The 20,353-nt window shown below is 46.2% G+C and overlaps 1 protein-coding gene and 1 long non-coding RNA gene across 4 annotated transcripts in view; one reads left to right on the plus strand and one right to left on the minus strand.

Annotated features, from left to right (window-relative positions):
- The window catches only part of Psmf1 (proteasome inhibitor subunit 1), a 26,547-nt gene extending 22,880 nt beyond the window's left edge, over positions 1-3,667 (minus strand). Inside the window, exon 1 of one of the 2 annotated variants that reach the window (XM_020176244.2) lies at positions 3,409-3,667. In XM_020176244.2, coding sequence (XP_020031833.1) covers positions 3,409-3,537 — 129 coding nt within the window. In that variant the 5' untranslated portion in view covers positions 3,538-3,667. Of the gene's footprint in view, positions 1-258; positions 281-3,408 lie in introns of those variants that run through there. The other variant, XM_020176246.2, reaches the window with a different exon arrangement.
- LOC141423389 (uncharacterized) lies at positions 2,145-19,837 on the plus strand. Of its 2 annotated transcripts, none has more exons than XR_012448206.1 (4): positions 2,145-2,717; positions 5,821-5,899; positions 8,189-8,247; positions 19,707-19,837. It is a non-coding gene; the product is annotated as an uncharacterized lncRNA (long non-coding RNA). The 2 variants fall into 2 exon arrangements; XR_012448207.1 differs by having other exon boundaries at positions 2,145-2,677.
- Positions 19,838-20,353: the final 516 nt, after the last annotated feature.

Consider the following 20,353-nt stretch of genomic DNA (forward strand, 5'->3'; position numbering starts at 1 on the left):
CTGACTGGAAATTCACAGGCCTGAAGCACAGAAATAAGAACTACCAAAAACAAAAGTGAAACTAATCAAGCTACACAGCTAAGAAAGAGAAACTCCCCCTCTCCCAACCTGGGTAAACTTCTTGTAGTGGTTTACTTTAGGAACCAGGGATTTGATGGCAGCCTTTCCTTTGCTCTGACAATTTCTATTCTATTCTCCATGCACCGAGTTCAATCCATCAAACTCTCCTTGGAATGTAGACCTAATTGGTCTGCTCACCATCCCATCAACTTTGCTTCCAGAAAAAGGGAGAAGCCCCAGGGTCAGAAAGGCTGATGCCCCTCGTTGTGGTCAAGCTGATGTTTCCCCCAAAACAGAGGTGGGGCTCAAGGGACAAGCCCTGCTATTATCAGGTGACACACAGCATCTGACTGCCCTTTGGGCCTGAGATGAAACACCTATCAAGTGTCCCAGAAAGCTATGTGTGGAAAGTAGCCAAAGTACATGGGTACATAGTTTAACTCCCTTGGATGAAAACTCTAAGGCCTGAGGGGCTGAGACTCACAGTAAGTCAAGTGTACAGCTGGGTTTGGAATTCAGAGCCCCTGCTTGCCCAGACTATGGCTGGGTTCACCAGACTGGCCCCAAGGAAGTAAAGACAATTGTCATCTTAGACAAAATCCAAGGGCTGGAAGCATTCTTTAATGGTCATTGAGCTCACCTTGCTGCCTCTAGGCTAAAATGCACCCAGAGAAACTCGAACAGATCATTCTGGGCATTTTCTCTTTCTTTGTAATTCTTGGATTCCCACAGCAGAAAACAGCATTTTCTGTCTATGGCCATCTCCACTCCCCTGCCACCTAATGTACTTAATACAGTTGTAAAGCTCTTATAAGGAACAAGAATAACCAAATTCAAATGCTGGATTTTTGTCGAAGACAATGGATGCTTTGCTCTTCTAACCAAGTGTTACATACAGTCCCACTGTGTCACAGGAGGCAAAACCAAAGAACTATTTAACTGTTAATGGATTATACTGTCAAGCACACTCTTAGGACATGGGTTCCCTCTTATTACCCTAGAAGGGTGTGAGGGAGTGGCTGCAGAGGCAATACAAACATCCTCTGGGAGTGACAAACACTACTGGTTTCAGCTGAGTCTGCTGGCCCGTCTTAAAGACCCTAACAGGAAAGAAGCCTCCCCAAACAGTTTCTACACTGAGAGTTGCCTAAGCAGAAGTGAGAGGACAAGTGAAACCTGAGCGCTGAAGGCACTTTGGAGAAAGGGCAGAGAAAAGCAAAAATATAGCACATTCTAGGTTGCATGCAACCCAAACACCATCCCCTCACATAGCATGTAGATTTTGTGCTGGGTGAACATAGAGGCAGCAGGCAATGGCTTCCGAAACTCCCATTCCCCAGGCTCCTTGAATCCCCAAACATGTCTGGAGCCAGCATCGTTTTCTGGCCCTCAGGAGCTCAATATATGGTATCCAGGAACAGTTGACAGACCTGCTGGGATCTGTCAAGGGCCTTTAAAAAAAAAAAAAGAGTATCAAAATGAGACTGTATTCTTCCTTTTACATTTCCCTTGGTAATTGTGGAGCTGGAGTATTTGGTAAGAAATAATGCCAAGTGGTGAGAACAGGTCTTCTGTGCTAGTAAATGTCTGTAGAGCAGTGAGAGAAGAGGGTCAGACAGGATGGCAGTAACAAGCTCCTTGTCCTGCAGGGAGAGCAGGAAGGGGTTCTGACAGAGAGGTAGCTGGCTGGGTGTAAGGGGAAAAAGGTACATGAAGAGGGGTAGAGATCAGGGAAGATTGGGGTCCATAGGGGAATTCCAAGGTCAAAACCAAGTCTAACTCCAAGTGAGAGCTGTTACAAGATGAGAAAGCTGGAGTGGGGTGAGACAGGTTTCTATTGTGGGGACTATGCACAGAAAGAGGAGCCTGACACTTGGGAATGGGGGTAGGGGGCCATCTCTACCTAGTCCCAAGGTCTGAAATGCTGAATGGCAAGGTAAGGGGAATGAAGTGCAGTGTGAACAAAGGCCAGTGACAAATGAATGTGGGAAGAAGAAATGGTCTAAGACTAGCCGTTCTTTTCTAGCCTTGTTTCCAATTCTACCAATCCATGTGAAGGATGGATGATGAGCCTGAAGGTGGGAGTGGGGACACTGAGTGTGTATCTGGGGGTCCCAGGGAGAAATGTGATGCTTAATTAACTAAAAAAGGAGCCAGAAATCAATGACAGTCCTTGTACACTGGTTCCTGCTGATGGGGGTAAAGTGTAAAAGGTGTACAGTAGTCTTGGTCCTAGTTATACAGAACAGAGAGAAATGGGAACATCATGGGGGATTGGGGGATTTTCTGGGTAAGTACTCAGAATATTGTACAAAGTGTGTTTGAGGAGGAATCCATAAAGCTGTATGAGGAGAGGAAAATTAGTAAGTCTGCTGCATTTCTGACAAGCTAAAAAAGTATTCAGGGGGTAAAGAACTGAAGCAGTGAGAAACGAGAGGAAGTTTTTTAAAAATCTCAATGCAAGATGCAAGGGGTGAAGTGGCTTGCTCCCCAGAGTTGGTCTTGGTTCTGAGTGATAGGACAGATAGGACAGTGACAGGAACAGGCCCAAGTATATGCATGGACCGAGTGTGAATTGGAGGACATTTTCTCGGATAAGAGTGGATGAGAAAGGAAGGTGGGTCAAGCCCAGTTCTCCTGAGAAGCTGATGTGGAGGGTGAGAGTCAAAAGGAAAAAATGGGGAATGACTGAGAGAAGGATTAGTGGGTGGGTCCCAGCTGTTAAAAGGCAGAATCAGAGTATGGGATAGGAAGAGCTGGCTTGATGGGGGCAGCTCTGGAGAGGACCTCACAGTGGAGGAGTATGTGTGTAGGTGTGTGAGGGGAAAGAGGGGTCCCAGAACCAGAGCCGGGGTGAGTAGAGAGGTGACAGCAGTGAGCCGCCTCCGCTGCACTTTGTAAAGGGTGAGGTGTGTGGGCTGTGGGCCTGCGCTGCACGGTGAAGAAGGAGCCAGGCCTGGGGCTGACTGGGCTGAAGTGGGCCCCATACCCGCGCTTGGGTTAGGACACCTGGTGGCGGCTGGAGTTCGGTAAGAGGGCAGTGCCGAGAGACAAGTGTCCCCCAACCCACTCTGCTTGGAGGGGACGAGCGGGCGAGGACCCTAGATACCCTACACCCGCCTGGGCTCCAGATCCACACTGTCCTGGCCCGAGACTGCGGACTGCGCTGAAAACACTTCCTATGGCTGGGCTACAAGTCACGTGATGCCGGCTGTGCTGGGGAGCCTCGGGCAGGTGGGCGCCCCGACCCCCAGGCAGTACCCATGGTGTCCGTAGCCTCTGGCGCCTCGGACCTGGCCATCAGGCCTCTGGATTTGGGCAGAGGACAACGCCGGCTCCGTGGCGTACCTGGTCGCCGGTGCCCAAGCCATGGTAGCCGTGCGTCACCACCTCCCAGTGCAGGAAGCAGACGAGCGCGTCCTGCGTGCAGGTGATAGCCGGCGCGGCTGACGCGAAGAGCACTTCCAAGCCCGCCATGAGGGCCCGCGGCTCCCGCCGAAAGAGGGAGGCACACTGCCTGCCAGCAGCTGCAGCTTCCGCTGGTTCTGTCCTGGTCTCCACCTGCGCCCAAAATGGAGAAGCCCGGCGGGTGGGGGCGCGGCGCCGGAAGTAGCGCTCAGCGCCGACGCAGCAACTCTAAACGTCCGGGCTGGAAACGCGAGCGCAACTCAAAAAGGTTCCGCTAGGCAGTGCACAGGCCGGGCCGGGCCGCTTAAAACTGGGGTTTCCAAATCTCCCGCAGCCGGCAGGTTGGCCACACGGAGGGAGATGTGTACTCGGAGAGTCCCACGTTGCTGCCAACTATAGTCGCCATCCTCAAGGTGGGGTGGGCTAGGCTGGGGAAGAACTTAAGAAACGTGGCTAAAATATGTTCATAATAATGGTTAGCACGCAGGAGCCCTGCCATGTGCCTCCTTATTCTCCGTGCTCTTAAATTCATTTATTGAACCGTCCCTGCAGTTGGTATTAATGGTAGTACCACTTCACAGATGAGGAAACTGAGGCACAGCCAGCCAGTGAGTGGCAGAGATAGTACTGGAACTAGGCTTGCATTTATTACGTGTTGCTGGTGTCCTACAGCCTGTGCCAAACCTTTATATCACCCTCTCAACAGATTTTATGGGACACGTTCTTTTATTGTCCCTCCCACACACTGTTTTTTGCTTTAGTTATTTTTCGATTGCTTTTTTTTGCCCAGGGCTGGACCATGATCCTCCTATGTACATGTCCCCATAGCTGAGATTACAGCATGGTCCACCACGCTTGGATTGTTCATTGAGATGGAGTCTTGCTAACTTTTTGCCCAGACTGGCCTCAAACCAAGATCCTCCCAATCTCCATCTCTTGAAGAGTTTGGATTACAAGTGTCTGGCACCCCCTCCCCCCCACCGCATCATCACATTTTGCAAAGTGACAAAATGGATCGGACAACTGCTGACTGCAGAGTTGGAGTTTCTGACCAACTATCAAATTTCAGTAATTTGCATATCTCCTTCATGAATCTGACCACCTATTGGAGTCCAATTTCATTGTTTTTACTCAAGTTTAGTTTCCCCAGTTAACATGTGCCCACACCATTGTCACCTCTCACTTGGATGCTTTGCAACCTCTATGAACTTCATCCCCGTCTGCCTACAGTCTGTCCTGCACCCTGCAACCAGAGAGATTCTGTTAGAAAACTAGTTACCTTGGCTCAAAACCTGAGTTCCCACCACACTTAAAGGAAAGAAATCCACCCCCAGGAGCCTCCATATGGTCTCCTAAGCCCTGGCCCACCAACTCTGCACCTTCTGACATCAATTCCAAGTGTCCTCTCACCCCCTCTCTTTCCCCTTTCTTTCACCCCCATGTCAAAGTTCTATCCTCCAAATACATTCTGAATCTGAACAAGTGCTTCTCCCATCTAATCCTCCAGCACCTCACACTTGTACTATTTCAGCAACTTCCTAAGCAGTCCCCCTCTCCCATGTCTGTGAGCATATAGGCATTGTCTTTCAGTAAATCTAAGGAGTAGCCCCAGGACATGCTCCCCCAAATATGCAGCTGCTCATGTCCCTTATGCAAAATGGAACAGTCTTGGCACATAACCTATGCACATCCTCCACATACCTTCCATCATCTCTAGATGACTTGTAATGCTAATATGGTGTAAATGTCACACAAATAGTTGTCATGCTGTATTACTTAGGGAATAGGGACAAGAAAAAAGCCCATATATGTTCAGTCCAATTGCGATTTTTCTGAGTATTTTCAACCTGTTGTTGGTTGAATCCGTGGATTCAGAACCAACTGTGCAGAGAGCCAACAGCACTGTTCTCTCTGCCTGCAATATTCTTTTCCCAAACATCTTCAAGCTTTATCCTTCATTTTAAGTAGTTTCTTCCCTTGTCCCCCACTCACCACACAGAGAGCTTCCCTGTCACCCAGCTCCAGTGTTACCTCCTCTGATCCTCATCCCCTAACTGTGCTGTTTCTGCACAGCATTCCATATAACTGGGCACCATGTTGAGTATTTATTCAGATGCTTATTTATTTACTTTTTGCTTCCTACTAGACTGTGACAAGGGAGCAGGGGCCATGTCTGTCTGGTGCACAGCTGTACCCAGTGCCTTCTGGGCTCAGGACTTAGTTCCTGAAAAGAAAGCATGAATATTGAAGGCGAGAATTGTCGGTCTACACCTAACCTAGCTGGGCCAGCCTGACCCCTTTAACACCATGCAGTCAACTGGCCCTTTACCTCTGCAAACTTTGTGTTCCTAGGGATGCTTCCTTGGGATGCCTGGGTTCTTGAGGCCCATCTGTAGAGATTCTGGATGTGCGGGTCTGAGGAGGCGTGAAGGTATGTTGACCACACTCTGTGTGATGCTAAACTTGTGGCCAGGGCACTCCCTCTGAGTTATACTTCCTGTGACAGAAAGCTATTTACCATTTCCACCAAGAAGCCCTCTACTTTCAGTCTTCTCTGATATTGCTTAGTCTGTCCCTTCAGCTTCTTAATATCCTTCCCTAATTATGGAAAATTCCCACAGATTCATTCATTCATTCATCCTTCACAGACTAGGCTGCCATGGATGGTGGTGTGGGCTGTGCATTGCACAAAAGTGCCTACCCAGTGGTAGCCCCATTCCTAAGTGTGCACTGTGAGCTAGGCCTAGTAAACAAGTTCCTGCTCCTATGGATCTCACTGTCAAACAGTAATAAATTATAAAGGCAGCCCAGTGTGAAAACCACCATGCTAGAGGAGTGCTCAGAGCCCTGTGCAAGCTCACAAGGGGCATCTAACTCCAGCGGGGCTGCTTGGATGAAGAGATGCCAAGTACACAGAAGATTACAAGGAACAAAAGGTGTTCTGATAAAAAGGGAACAGCATGTGCAGAGGCATGGAGGTGTGAAGTGCAACTGACTCCGTCTGCCTGAGAGGCCCTGTCTCACCTCCTGCCCTCTGCTGATCATTCTCCCCTCAGTGCTCTGGGCGTTGCTTGGCTGCCAAGGGGTGGGTATGTACTAGTGAGAGCTATCAGCCCCAGGAGGAGGAGGTCTTTATCACAGAAGCTGGTGGGAACTGCTGGCTTCTGGCGATAATGTAAAGCAGGCCAACTTTCAGCCAGTTTTATGAATGCGCCCAGCCCTGGGCAGCCAGATCCCTGCTCCACCCCCTTGGCTCCACGGGGCTTTGCTACTGATCCTGGCTTGGGTCTCCCTGAGCATTCCCGACATATGTAACCATGCCTGTCTTGGCCTGGGTTCCCCCAGAAGCCAGTGCTGACAACAAACATTTGAGTGACCTATTTGGAGGCTGATCCCAGGAACTAGCAGGAGGGACGTAGGGAAGGGGAACGTCAGGGAAGAAGGTCCCCCAGCAACAGCACAGCCGGAGTTCAGACTGCTGGGAAGTCCAGAGGGCTCTCTCTATAGGGTGGGTCTCAGAGGCAGCACCACTAAGGTTTAGGAACTCATGCCTCCTCACCACAGATGAGAGCCACTGCTCAGGTCACAGAGAGTTGCAGAATTCAGAGAGGCAGCTTTGGTGCTGACAGGTGACTTCAGTGGGGTAGGGTATGGCAATGGCATCTTCTGTGGCCCTCCTGCTTCCAGCTATGAGTGACCTAGACCTCAAAAAGTTTGGGTCCCAGCAACCAACATGGATGTTGAAAGAAGGAGGTGAGTGCTGTCTCCTGCACCAGGCCATGAGTCCCCTGAGGACCAGAGTCGGTTCTGGCTACCCCCTATGCCCTAGCATCTTTCAAGAGTGGGTACAGAGGGGAAGGTGCCCAGGACAGGAAGTCATCTGTGCCTTGCCTGGTCCATCCAGTGTTTTCTGTGGTCTTACCTACATCAGCAGGAGTCCCAGTCAGCCCCTGGAGGCCTGTGGGAAGCTGAGAAGGGAAGCAGGTGGCAGGTGCCTCCCTCCTAGGCCCCTCTACCTGGGTAGAACAGAGCCCATGTCAGAGATAAGGGCCCAGGATGATGGGAAGGACTTGGACAGTGGCTACAGTCACCAGTTCCTGGTTCCCAGGTGACAGCAATGTGGATATTCTAAGCTCCCCAGTCACCCTGGAAACCATGAAAAAGTGAGCTAAGAGCAGGACCCAGGTGACACTGTGGTGGAACCACTGGAATCTTTCTCCTTTGGCCTAGTTCAACCACTTTACCTCCTCCAGGAAGCCCTCATGGTTAATACTGTTCTTTTTTCCACTAAGTGCTAACTGGCATCTAAGACTACACCCAGTCTCCTTGTCAGTGAGGTACCCAGCATACTTGATTCCCAGATCAGAGAACTTTTTTGAAATATAATTTTATTGTAACACTATTAGTTTTCAAAAGACGTTTTTATTATAAAATAAACATAAACTTACCATCTCAATCATTTTAAGTGTATGGTTCAATGGCACTAAGCATGTTCACACTGTGTAGGCATCACCACCCTCCTAATGCTTTTCATCCTGCAAAACTGAAATTCTGGAGAGCTTTTATTTTATTTATTTATTTATTTTTGGTGGCACTGGGGTTTGAACCTGGGGTCTTCTGGCTTGCTGGGCAGGTGTTCTACCATTTGAATCACTACCATAGCCTGCAAAAGGGAACCTCTGAACCTATGAAGTAACTCCACACTTTTTCCTGCTTTCAGCCAGTGTCAACCACCATTCTACTTTCTCTCTATGAATTTGACCACTCTAGCTTCTGCAGGTAAGTAGCTCAGTACAGCATTTGTCTTCTTGTGACTGGCCTCTTTCATTCAGCAGGACACCCTCAAAGTTCATGTCCCATGGTGCAGCTTGTATAGAAATTGTCTTCCACTGTAGACTGAATAGTATTCCAGCGTATGTATTATGTATACCCCACTTCGTTTGTTCATTCAGTCATAAAGGGACAGGAGGCTTATTGCTCTGGGCTTTAACCATTAGTAGCCCTGGCACTCAGCAGCTATTGTAATTCTCAGCTTCTAGCATCAGCAAGTGGCAGCAGCAGTCAGCAACAGGAGACACCTGCTATTGTTACAGCTTTTGAATGGACCTCAGATGCTGGGGCCCTCAGCTTCACAGCAACTAGTTTTACAGCTCTCAGGCCTAGAGTGTCAGGACCCTTGGCCTTTAAGTCTTGGCAGCTCCCTGGAACTCTTCCAGTACCTGGAGCCCACAGTTTCAGCCCTTTACAACCTCTGTTGTCTGTGCTGCCTCTGCTTCCCTCCTCATTGCTTTCTGGAACTCTTTTGCTCTCTCGCCACTGCTGCCACCATCTTCTCTTACTGTGATGACCAGCTCAGCCTGCTCTACTAAGGATAAACACCAAAAGTAGGCAAGAAAAGACCACTGGAGAGGAGCCTTTACTGTGCCTGATATTGCAACTCCAGAAAGCAGCACAGGAGGGTGTCTACAGGCTAACTCCTAGTGATCCAAACATCCTGCTTATATAGATGGCCAGAAGGGGGTATGGCAAGGGTATTTGCACCAATCAGAACAGACCATCATGCAAATGAGGAACTGCGTTTATACCAATCACAGGCTTTCTGTTGGGACATCAGTGAGAAGCACCCCTTTTTCTTTGGCCTGGGTGAAAATGGCTGTTACAGTTCACTTTGTGATGGCAAAAAGTTTTGTACATGCTGTTTGGAACAGTTGTGACTGGAATAGTGCCATCAGGAGCCAGAGCTGTACTTCAGCAGCAAGCAGCTGTGGTTGCCATGTAGCTTCCTTAAGGCATCTGTGCAGTGTTCAAAGCAGCCAGGTTGCCATGAGGGCGATCTGGCTGATGAAGGGCTGCTTAGCTGATCGTCCTCTGCCCAAAGCAACCAGCCATCATGAAAGGGTCTAAGGACTCTCAATAAGAGAGTCAAATGAGCCTGACCTCCAACCTTAGCATATTTAAAGTGAAAACAAACATTGAAAGATGTGCTTACAATCAAGGCTTATCATTAACACTGATAGCACTTTAATAGTAATCAACAGTGCTCTAATGGTAGCCAAATATCCTTGGGGAGAGTGATATCATTTTATATCATAATCTGACTTGGACCTCTGTTGGAAAGTCAGCCTCAGGCTCCTCAAAAAACAGGGGAGGATCCTACAAGCCGGGGAGGAACGGTGTTGAAATCGCCTGATGTGTGTTATTTGGTTTTTCTACAACTCTTTAAGAAAGAAAGAATAATGACTCTCATTTCTAAAATGAGAAGAGCAAGGCACAGAGAGGTTGTGCGATTGTCCCTAAACTGCAGGCTCAGGATGAACCCAGCTGTGCTTCCATGTGTCATCACCACATAGCCACACGCCCAGCAGCATCACTAGGGACCTGCAAGAGCCCAGCTCTGGGGTCCAAGGTCTATTCAGGAAGGGGTGAAGAAGCCAGGACTGAGGAGCAATTTTAGGGCCCAGATTGGGGACAAGAAAAGCTAGGAATAGGGAAAAGGGTCCAAGTTGGGGGACAGAGAAATGGTGAGGGCTTGGGAAGCCCCTCCAACTGCAGGGACCTTGGAAGGTCCGTGCAGAGACAAGGGAAGCCACAAGAGGGCGCGTGGCTCACCCAAATGCCCAGGAAGGACAGCCATACTGGGGGAGGCTCAAAGCCCTATACCAGCTCATTCTTCCAGGATGGTCAGGGGTGCCCTGGGTTGGAACCCCCCAGGAGGCCATGTGCAGAGTACAGTCTTCACACCTGGAAATAGTTGCTTTTAGTTCTGGACATCATTGGCCTAAAGAGAGACAGTCCACAGAGATCCCAATTCCTAGAGGTTCAGGACTTGTTCAGGACCTGTTTCTGGGAACACATGCCTTCTGGGGTCCCCTCACTGGAGGTGAGCAAGAATGAATGGGAGGTGCAGTATAGTTAGAGTCAGGCATCGGTTTCTAAGTCCCTGTTAAGCAGTAATTTTCAGAAGCAGGCTATAAACGTGACTCTCACAGAGCTATGAAGATGACCACATTTTAAGATTTTATTTTACTTGTTAAACAATGAGGAACCACACAGATGTTACAATGACTAAAAGGAAAAGTAATAAAAGCACGAATTTATATGGAGCAAAGGAATTGAATTCTAAATAAAGGCCAAGACTGTATTTTTCCACAAAGGAGAGAAAAGGGATTCTACTAGACAAGACAGAGTTTGCATTTCTATCAGTTAGATTTACACAGAGGACTGGAGTGTGGCTCACCTGGTAGAGCACCTGCCTAGTTCTTTTAGAGCCTAGAACTATCCTTACCAGGAGTCCCCACATCTAGGTCAGGTATATCCCATCCTCTTTGCACCCCTATAGGAGAGACACTGTGGCTAGGGGAGCCAGGCTCTCAAAGGAGGTGGCACTTGAACAAGGCCACTCTGAAAGGGACCACAAGCTGGGTCAAAGTCCAGATCTGTGTATGAGCCCTGCTATGGTTTGAACGCCCATGTGACCTTGGTGATGGGTCTGTACCCAGCAGGACCTCCTCCGCCCATCTCTTCAGGAGGCTTGGAGGGTTGACCTCCTGAACGCCACCTCCTCCATTCCCTCCACTCTGTAGGGTGCTTTATGATTGCCAAGTGGCCAGGCCAGAGCAGTGCCAGGTCTGGCCTGGCAGGCAGGTGGCATGGGTGTGGAAGGCCAGGGTGACTGGCTGGCAAGGAGGACGCCCAGCCTCCTGCACGCAACCCTCAGGCCATCCAGAACCGCCATACTTTCCACCTTGCTCACATGGCCCACGGAAAGGGCTGGCCCAGCTGGACTTTAACCAGAGGAAAGGAAAAGACATTTCCCAATCACTGGGTCAAACCCAAGTGGCAGCAAGGGTGGGCAGGACAGGGCAGCAGCCAGCCCCATTGGCATGAGTGTCCCCTGCCTTGTCTGTGGTGCAGCTGTCTTCCTGCACACGGCCATCAGCTCAGAGTGTCCCTGAGCCAACTACAGCAGCAAACAAGGCCTCCTGACGTGTACCAGGCCCTCTGACAACCCAACTCCATGCCAAGTCTTTTGGTGGGGCCAAAGGAAGAGCCCTTATCTTCAGAGAGACTTTGTTTGCAAAGAAAGGACAACTCAAACTGGTTTAGGCAAAAAGCAGTTTATTATTTTATGTAGCAAAATTGTCTGAAAGGGAAAAGCAAAGCTGAAGGGAAAGAGGATTTGAGAGTAAGGCAGATGCATTTTAGCTAGGGAGTTCAGGAAAGGCCTCGCTGACAAAGGATGTATGAGCAAAGACCTGAGGAAGGCAAAGGAATGAGTGTTCCAGGCAGAGGGAATAGCAAGTACAAAGGCCCTGAGGTAGGAATGTGCCTGGCATGTGTGTCCAGAGCCCAGAGATGGAGGCAAGGGAAGGAAGAGATGTTAGAGAGTATTATCAGGGCCTTGTAGGTCAAGGAAAGGAGTGGGAAAAGCTTTTTTTTTAAGAAAACATTTTCTCATAGCCTAACAGCAGAGTTGTATTCCTACAGGCTTTGGTGGGGAGGGGGATTAAGGTGAGGAGCAGAAGAGAGGGTGAGAAGTTGAAACAAAGACTACCCTTCAGCCCTCAGCAGACCAGACTAGGAGTCAGAGAGAGAATTCCCTTCTTCCTTCTGGTCTCCACTGCACAGAGACTAAAGGGCTGTGTTGTCAGTGACAGCCTGGGCAGGCAGCCACCTCCAGGAATCACCAAAGCCCCTAGGTGGCTGGGCTGGGCCAGAGCCAGGTGATGGCACCCTCTGCAGCCTCAGTGTCCAGGTCTGGCCCGGCCGCGGGTCACAACTTCATGGAACAAAGAGTGTGGTGGGCACTCTAGGCTTGGGAAGCCCAAAACCTTGGGACAGAATAGGAGCTATCAGTCAAGCACTTCATTCTACATACAGGGAAATGGAGATGTGTGTGTGTGTGTGTGTGTGTGTGTGTGTGTGTGTGTGTGTGTGTGTGGAGAGAGAGAGAGAGGGAGAGAGGGAGGGAGGAAGGAAGAAACCAAGGTTCGCAAAGCTGGGACTGGAGTTCAGACTTCCTGATCCCAAATCCAGTGTCCCCTTTTCCATCCCAGTGAACATGCTAGTCCCATAACCAAACTCTGTTTTGAATCCTGGCCCCACCAGTTGTTGGCTGTGTGATTTTGAACAAGTTGCTTTGCCTCTCTGGGCTTCGTATTCCTCATCTGTAAAATGGAGATAATGATAAAAAAAAAAAAAGAAAAACACCTGCCACATACAGTTGTAGTGAAAATTAAATAAGGTAAAATCTGCAAAAGGTTTGGAGCCCAGAGGTGACATTGCTGAAAACAGAGAAGTTAGACTTATGAAAATCTCTCTTCCATCAGAGTAACCATGTTCAGAATCAAGTTTTCTGAAGTCCTGAGATTAATCAAAGGTTTGCAGCAGATGAGGGATCACTTATTCAAGAAAGAAAGCCAAGCCTGGACTAAAGCCATGACCTTGTACATTCCAGGTCAGCGATAGCCTGGAAAACTAACAGCTCATATTCTTGGTGAAAACCAGCAGCCCGACAACCACAGATAGTGCCAAAGTTCTTCCAAAGCCATGTTCCCCAGGAATTGTCTGCATTAGATCTGTCTTGTGGTTCCAGGGAAGATCCCACTTGAAAGGTTGACTTCACCTGAGTAAGAATTTACCCAGTACAAAGGGCCTTTCCCTGTCTTTTTGCTGAGAGCATTTGTCAAAACATTTAGTGGCAGTTGTATCATTTTGGGACCATGTTGGTGGTGGGTAACATTTGGGGAGAACAATAGATTATCTAGAAAGCTTAAAAGGAAAAACTGGTGAATGACAGTTCCCCTGGGGGCTTTGAAGAGCGCTGATGTCGGCCTGGCAATCTATAAGGCCGCCTGTGTGTGGCTGGTTGTGCATGTGCACAGGGAGACCTAGGAAGGCCCACATCTTACTCCTGGTTGGCCGTGAGGCTCTGCACAAGCATTAAGTGAAGGCTAAGGTGGACTCCTGGCTGGGTTTTGACATTCCCAGAGCCCCTCAGCCCAGACATGAGGACTAATTAGCTCTACTTATTTAAGGAATTTTCTACCAGTCATTATCTGACCACTAAGGTAACTGAGCAGAGATTCCAGTACCTGTGCATAGAAAACAGTACAAACTTTACAAAATTTGTTTAGAAAAGTCACTAAGGCAAACAACAACAAGAAACAGCAGCCACAAACCTGGGGAGGGAAAGAATCCAATCTCTAGAGTGTTCACACTGTTATACAAATGTCCAGTTTCCAGCAAATTTTTTATGAGACATAAAAAATAAAAAACCACAGTCTCAACACAGGAGAAAAAGTATCAATAGATACTGTCCCTGAGAAAGCCTGGATGTTGGACTTACTAGGCAAAGACTTTAAGTAATCTAGTTAAAATATATTTTAAAAATACAGAAAATAATGTCTAAAGAACTAAATGAAAATAAAATGGCTCATCAAATAGAATGACAACTGAATGGAACATTGGAGTTGAAAAGTATAATAACTAAAATAAAAAATTCACATGAGGGGTACAATGGCAAATTGGAGTAGTCAGAAAGAGAACCAGAAAATTTAGTCATGTCAAGTTAGATTATTCAGTCTGAGGAAGGGAAAGAGAAAGGACTAAAGAAAAATAAACAGAATCTCAAATATCTATGGGAAATCATCAAGCATCACATCTCCTACATAGAAGGAGAGAGAAAAAGAGTTACTGTATCTGAAGGAAGAACTTAAAAGACTTTAATCTATATATGCAGGCAGCTCAGCAACTAGAGTAAGATGAACTCAGAGATCCACAGCTAGACACATCAAACTGTTGAAGGTCAAAGTCAAAAGGTCAAAGTTAAAGAAAGAATGTTGTTTCTTGGAAACAGCAAGAAAGAAATGATTCATCTGGCACAAGGAAGCTTCGAAAAAATTCACAGCTTATTTCATTAGAAACCATGGAGGCCCAGAGACACTGGGATGACATACTCACAGCACTGAAAGAATTCTATATCCAGATGGTGGAATGGCTCAAGCGGTAAGAGTATTTGCCTAGCAAGTGTGAGGCCCTGAGTTCAAACCCCAGTGCTGTAAAAAAAAAAAAAAAAAAACTATACCAGCAGAGTTATCCTTAAAAAATGACTGCAAAATTAAGACACCCAGATAAAAAATGAGGATAATTTGTTGTTAGCTAAACTGGGCTTCAAGAAATACTAAAGAAAGGGCTGGGGGTATGCCCCAATGGTAGAACACTTGCTTAGAATGTCCTGGGGTCAATGCACAGCACTGAAAACAAAACAAAAACCCATTTTATATGTCAGGAGTGGTGGTGCACGTCTGTAATCTCAGCACCTGAGTGGCTGAGGCAGGTGAATCCCAAGTTTGAAGTCATTCTGAGCTACATAGTGAGACTGTGTCTCAAAAAACCAAAGGTTTTCAGTGTAGCTCGGTGGTAGAGCACTTACCTAGCATGAGCACAGCACTGGGTTTGGTCCTCAGTGCTGAAAAAGAGAATTCTTCAGGCTGACATGAAAGGACATGTGACAGTAACTCAAATCCACCTAAAATGAAGAATACAAGTAAAAGCTTACAGTACAAAAGCATATGACATGAATACATTTTTGTTTATAATTTCTTCTCTTATCTGACTTAGATGATTGTGTTAAGAAGTAATTGTAAATCTGTGTTGATGGCCATACAATCTATAGATACAGTTTGTATATTATATTAATATCAACACAAAAGAAATAAATGGCCCCCTGATAGGAAAGGGAAGAAGTAAAAGGATTTCTATTTGCAGATGACTTCTTCATATCATGATCTTGCAGAAAACGCTAAAAGATATCCCCCCCACATACCCCACACAGAAGCATGCATGCATACAGGATTGCACACACACATGACACACACAGGCATGCACATGCATGCACACTGTATACACATGTGCACTCATACACAAGCTATGAGAGTTGATGCAAAGAGTTCAGCAAAGTTGAAGGATAGAAGATTAATATGAAAATCATATTTCTGAACAAAAATGAAATGAAGAACATAATTCTACTGCCAATAGCATCAAAAGAATAAAATGCTTAAGAATAAATTTAACAAAAGAAGTATAAGTCTTATGCACTGAAAACTGCAAGATATCATGAAAGAAATGAAAGCTCTAGGTAACTAGGAAGACATTGACATTTGTAGATTAGAAGACGTGATATACATTTCTGAACAATTTGATTTTTTGACAAAGGTATCAAGATAATTCAATGGAGAATAAAATGGTACTGAGATAATTGGATGCAAGATATTGAAGGTAGATCCATAATTTAATGCATGTATTTATAAATTATCTAAAAATTCACTCAAAGACTTCAGTCTCAGAGATAACACTAAAAAACTCTTAGAACAAAATTTAGGAGTAAGTCTTCATTACCTTGGAAGAGGTAATTGTTTCTTAGAGCCAACACATGAAGTACAAGCAACCAAAGGAAAAAAAATAAGAGCATTTTTAAATTCTAAAGATACTGTCAAGAATATGAAAAGATAACAAAGAGAATGAGACAAAATATTTGCCAATCATATTTTTTATAACGATCTAATATCCAGAATATAAACTCTTACCACTCAACAATAAAAATCCCAATAAACCCAATTCTAAAATGTGCAAAGATAGGAATAGCCATTTTTCCAAAGAAGATACACAAATGGCCAATGTGAAAAGATGCCAGATTTAGGGTCTCTAGGAAACACACATCAAACCCTGGTGAGACAGCACTCCACACCCACAGGACAGGCTAACAACAAAGAGGAGCAGGAATGAATACTGGCTTGCCTGTGGAGCAATTGCAGCTCTTGTGGCTACCAGTGGGAATGTATGTGATGCAGCCCTCTTGGAAAATGAGCTGGCAGCAACTCAAAAAGTTAAATATGGACCTCTCATATGACCCATGAAGTCTCATCCTACACAAATGGTCACATTGAAAACAGACGTTCACACAAAAACTTCTGCATAAATATCCATAGCAGAGTTACTCATAATAATCCCAGAGTGGAAACAACCTGAATGTCCATCAACAGATAAATAAATTAAGAAAACAGACTGTATCCATACAGTGGAATTACTCAGCTATCAAAAGTAACGAAATACTGACAGGTGGTACAGCATAGGTAAATTTTGAAAATACTGTGGTAAGTGAAAGAAGCCAGACTGACGCATATTATATGAGTCTATCTATAAAGTGATCAGTAGAACACGAAAAGGTAAGTAACAACATGGAAAAACTCATTTGTTGGATGAACAACCAACAAGAACATGTAAACCAGAAAGTAAAAAGAGCACCTCATTAAGAAAACAGGAACTCAGTTTAAAAAGGCACTATCCATACTGATAAATTTGCAAAAGAGAATACGCACATGGCAAGAGGCACAAGAGAATGTGCTCGACTTCAGGTTATTGGAGAAAGGAATGTTCACACTGCAGTGAGGAACCGTTTCACACTCATCGGAATGGCTCAAAAGTCTGACAATACCAAGTGTATGCAAGGATCTAGGGCAACTAAAGCTTTCATCCACCTTGGTTTCAATTGATGCAGCAACTTTGAAAAACCTGATACCCAAACATAGTATGTACTGATACACACAGATCAAAATACTCCTAAAATTATCACTTATAATAGCCCCAAACTGGGGACAGTTCCAACTACATTACCAGGAGAATGAATGAATAAATTGTAGGATGTTCGTGCAACAGGAAAGTAAAAATCAACAAAAGTAAGTGAGCTTCTATTTCTTGCAATGATGTGGAAGAATCTCACAGTAATAACTTCCAGTGAAAGATGTTGGATGCAACAAACACATCCTGCCAGACTCCATGAGCTTGAAGGTTCAGTAAAAACAGGCAACACGGGAGAAGTCAGGGTCATCTCAAGGACTGCTGTTTGGAGCCAGGAAGGGGTAGTGGCTGGGTGGGAACCTGAGCAGTGACAGTTATAGCATGTGTTCACTGTGATCTTAACCTGCACTCTTAGGGTTTGTGCAGTTTTCTGTATATAAGTTATCCTTGAAGAAAATGGTTTGTTTTCAGTAGTGGATATAATGGTAATACTGACTAATCAGTGAGAAATATAATAGCCCAAATCACTGGGTGCTCCTTAAGTGCCAGGCATGGAGGGAAGGCTTCACAGAAGTGTAATGAGGATTAGCATCTGAGATGTGTCATCTGTTTTTCTTTTTGTCCTTCCTCTGTCCCCAAGTTCTCTCCTCTCCCTGCCCCACAGCCAGAGGCCTAGCTGGCTTTCAGTGAGGATTTCAATGTTGCTTCCTGGCTGAGCTCAAGGGAAAAAGCTACTATTCATCCTTGAAGTCTTAAAGTAGGAATTCTGAGTCCTGCACAAAGAAATAGACTTGAAAACTGGGATTACTGAGAGACAAATCCATTTTCTCAACTTGTTAGGGTCCCTTGCATACATGAAGAGCCTGACCTTCTGGATAGGAGGATGGATCGTGACTATAAGTCATTGGTAGAAAAACCTGGGAGGAGTTGTTAGGGAAGGAGATGAGGGAAGAGAGAAAGAAGGCAAGGGAAAGGAAGTAAGCACAAGAAGTAAGATCCTGGGAGCTTCTTTCACATGTGAATGCATGCATGTGCACACACAATGACTACGAGGCAGGTCGTGGTCACAATGTCCCGAGAAATGCAGCAGTCAGGTCTGCCATTTGTGCAGACCCTAACCCAATACACACACTCCCATTTCATTCTCTTCATGAAGCTATTATCCCTATTATCACCCCCATCTCTCCCACAGGAAACTGAGCTTGTTTGAGGTCATTGCTGGAGTCAGCTTGCTGCTCTTACCTGTGAGGCTGCACCATTCATAACATAGCACCTACTATGTCAGAAGCTGTTACTGTCACTGTCTTCCCAGTTCTTCCAAATAAATTGTAGGGGACATTGTGATTAGAAATCAGAGGGCTGAAGTTCTAGAAAGATCTAATTCTGCTACCAGTTAACTAGGAGACTTTGAACAACAGCGATAAGAGCTAGCACTTGCCTTACTGGTCCTTACTGGTCTTTTGCTGACTCCTGTACTCTCTCCTGCCCACTGTCTTGTGGGCTTCCTTAAAGGAGCCCTTGGAGGGATGGGGTCAGCACCTGTATTTGCTTTCTGTCATGGGAATGAAAGCCTGGAGCAATCAACTTCTAAAGAGAAAAGGCTTATTTGGGCTCATGGTTCTAGAGGTTCCAGTCAAGACTAGTGGCTGCAGTGCTCTGGGCCTCTGATAGTACATCATGGCAAAGCAAACCACATATATCCTGAGCTGGGAAGGAGAAAAGAGAGAACAGGAAAAGCCAAGGTCCCACAATCTTCTTTAAGGGCAGACCTCCAATGACCTAGGAACATCCCACTAGGCCCCACCTCTCAAAGGTCCACAGCCCCTCCCAATAGCACCACCCTAACGAACAGGCCTCTAACACAAAACCTTTGGGGGACACCCATCCAAATCATCCAGCACCATTCTGACTTGGAGATATGAGCCCAAGGGATTTGAGCTGCTTGCCACAGGGTAACCTCACAGCATGGTAAGATTTGTGATATAGCATATTGTTGTTCCTCCCTGGGCTTCAGGGTCCCCAACAGTAAAATGGGGACAGGACCGCTGAGGGGTGGCAATCTCTCAACTCCTCCTTCAAATCGGATTTGAAGTTTCTGAAGTGCAAGAGAAAAAGCAGGAGGGAAAGAAAGGGAGAGGAAGAAAGGAGGAAAGAAGGCAGATGTTAAAGCAGTGGTTTGGATTTCAGCTTTTATTTTTTAGGTCATAATGAGAAAAGATTCAAGCCAGATGTTGTCCTGGTGACTTGCAGTAGCCAAGAGTGAAGTCGTGTTGTGATAATGCCACATTAGCATGAAGCAATGTAACCCATCAACAGTGTCAGGCCCAGGGACCGGCGTTTGATTTCAGCATTCGAAAGGGACACAGACCGCAAATGGGCTTGGGAACTCTTGAAGGGGGGGCAACTCTTCTGAGTGCCCGTTCCCCCAGCTCCCACTCACACCTCTCTCACAGGGCATGGCGGGGACTCCAGCCAGTCACTTGGCGACACATTTGAGGCAGGCTGGGGAGGCAAGAGCAGTGGTGCAGAATGGCCAGGCTCAGTGGGGGCTGATGGAGCATGGTCCAAACAGCCCACAGTCACAGGCCACATGGTTATTACTTTTTAATTAAAATGGCGTCTTTCCCCCTTATTACAAAAACCATGTCTGTTTATTGTAGCAAAATTAGAAAAGACAGACTAGGAAAAAGGAAAAAATTAAAAACGACCCATGACCCAGAGAGAGCCATTGGAAATAGCCACGGATATCCTTGGATCAAGAACCAAATGGCCAGGAGGCCAGGCTGTTACCGTAAGTGTCAATTGAATGGTATTAGAATTAATATATATGCATAGGATGAATTAATTTATATGAAAATTATTATAAATACGTGAACTGTGATTTTAAAAACTATCAGAAATGTCTGAATCTATAAAAGAGAGCACACAGACAGAGTAATGACATTCAAAAGCCAGAGAGGGACCAGGTATGATGGCTCACGCCTGTAATTCCAGTTACTTGGGAGGTGGAGATGGGGGATCATGGTTCCATGCCAGCCCTAGCAACAGTTAGTGGGACTCTATCTAAAAAAACAAGCTGGGTATGGTGCTATATGCCTGTAATCCCTCAGGAGGTAGAAAGGGGGTTTAAGGCCAGCCATGTCAGTGTTAACACGACAGCCTCTGAAAAACAAATTAAAAACGAAGAGACAAGGAGTATGTTCAAGTGCTAGAGCACTTGCCTAGCAAGCACAGGGCTCTGAGTTCAAATACCGGTACTGCCCCCACAAAAAAATTAGGGAGGAATTGATCTAGGGTTGCTGAGTTT

This window comes from Castor canadensis, chromosome 5 (assembly GCF_047511655.1).
Source record: "Castor canadensis chromosome 5, mCasCan1.hap1v2, whole genome shotgun sequence".
NCBI lineage: Eukaryota > Metazoa > Chordata > Mammalia > Rodentia > Castoridae > Castor > Castor canadensis.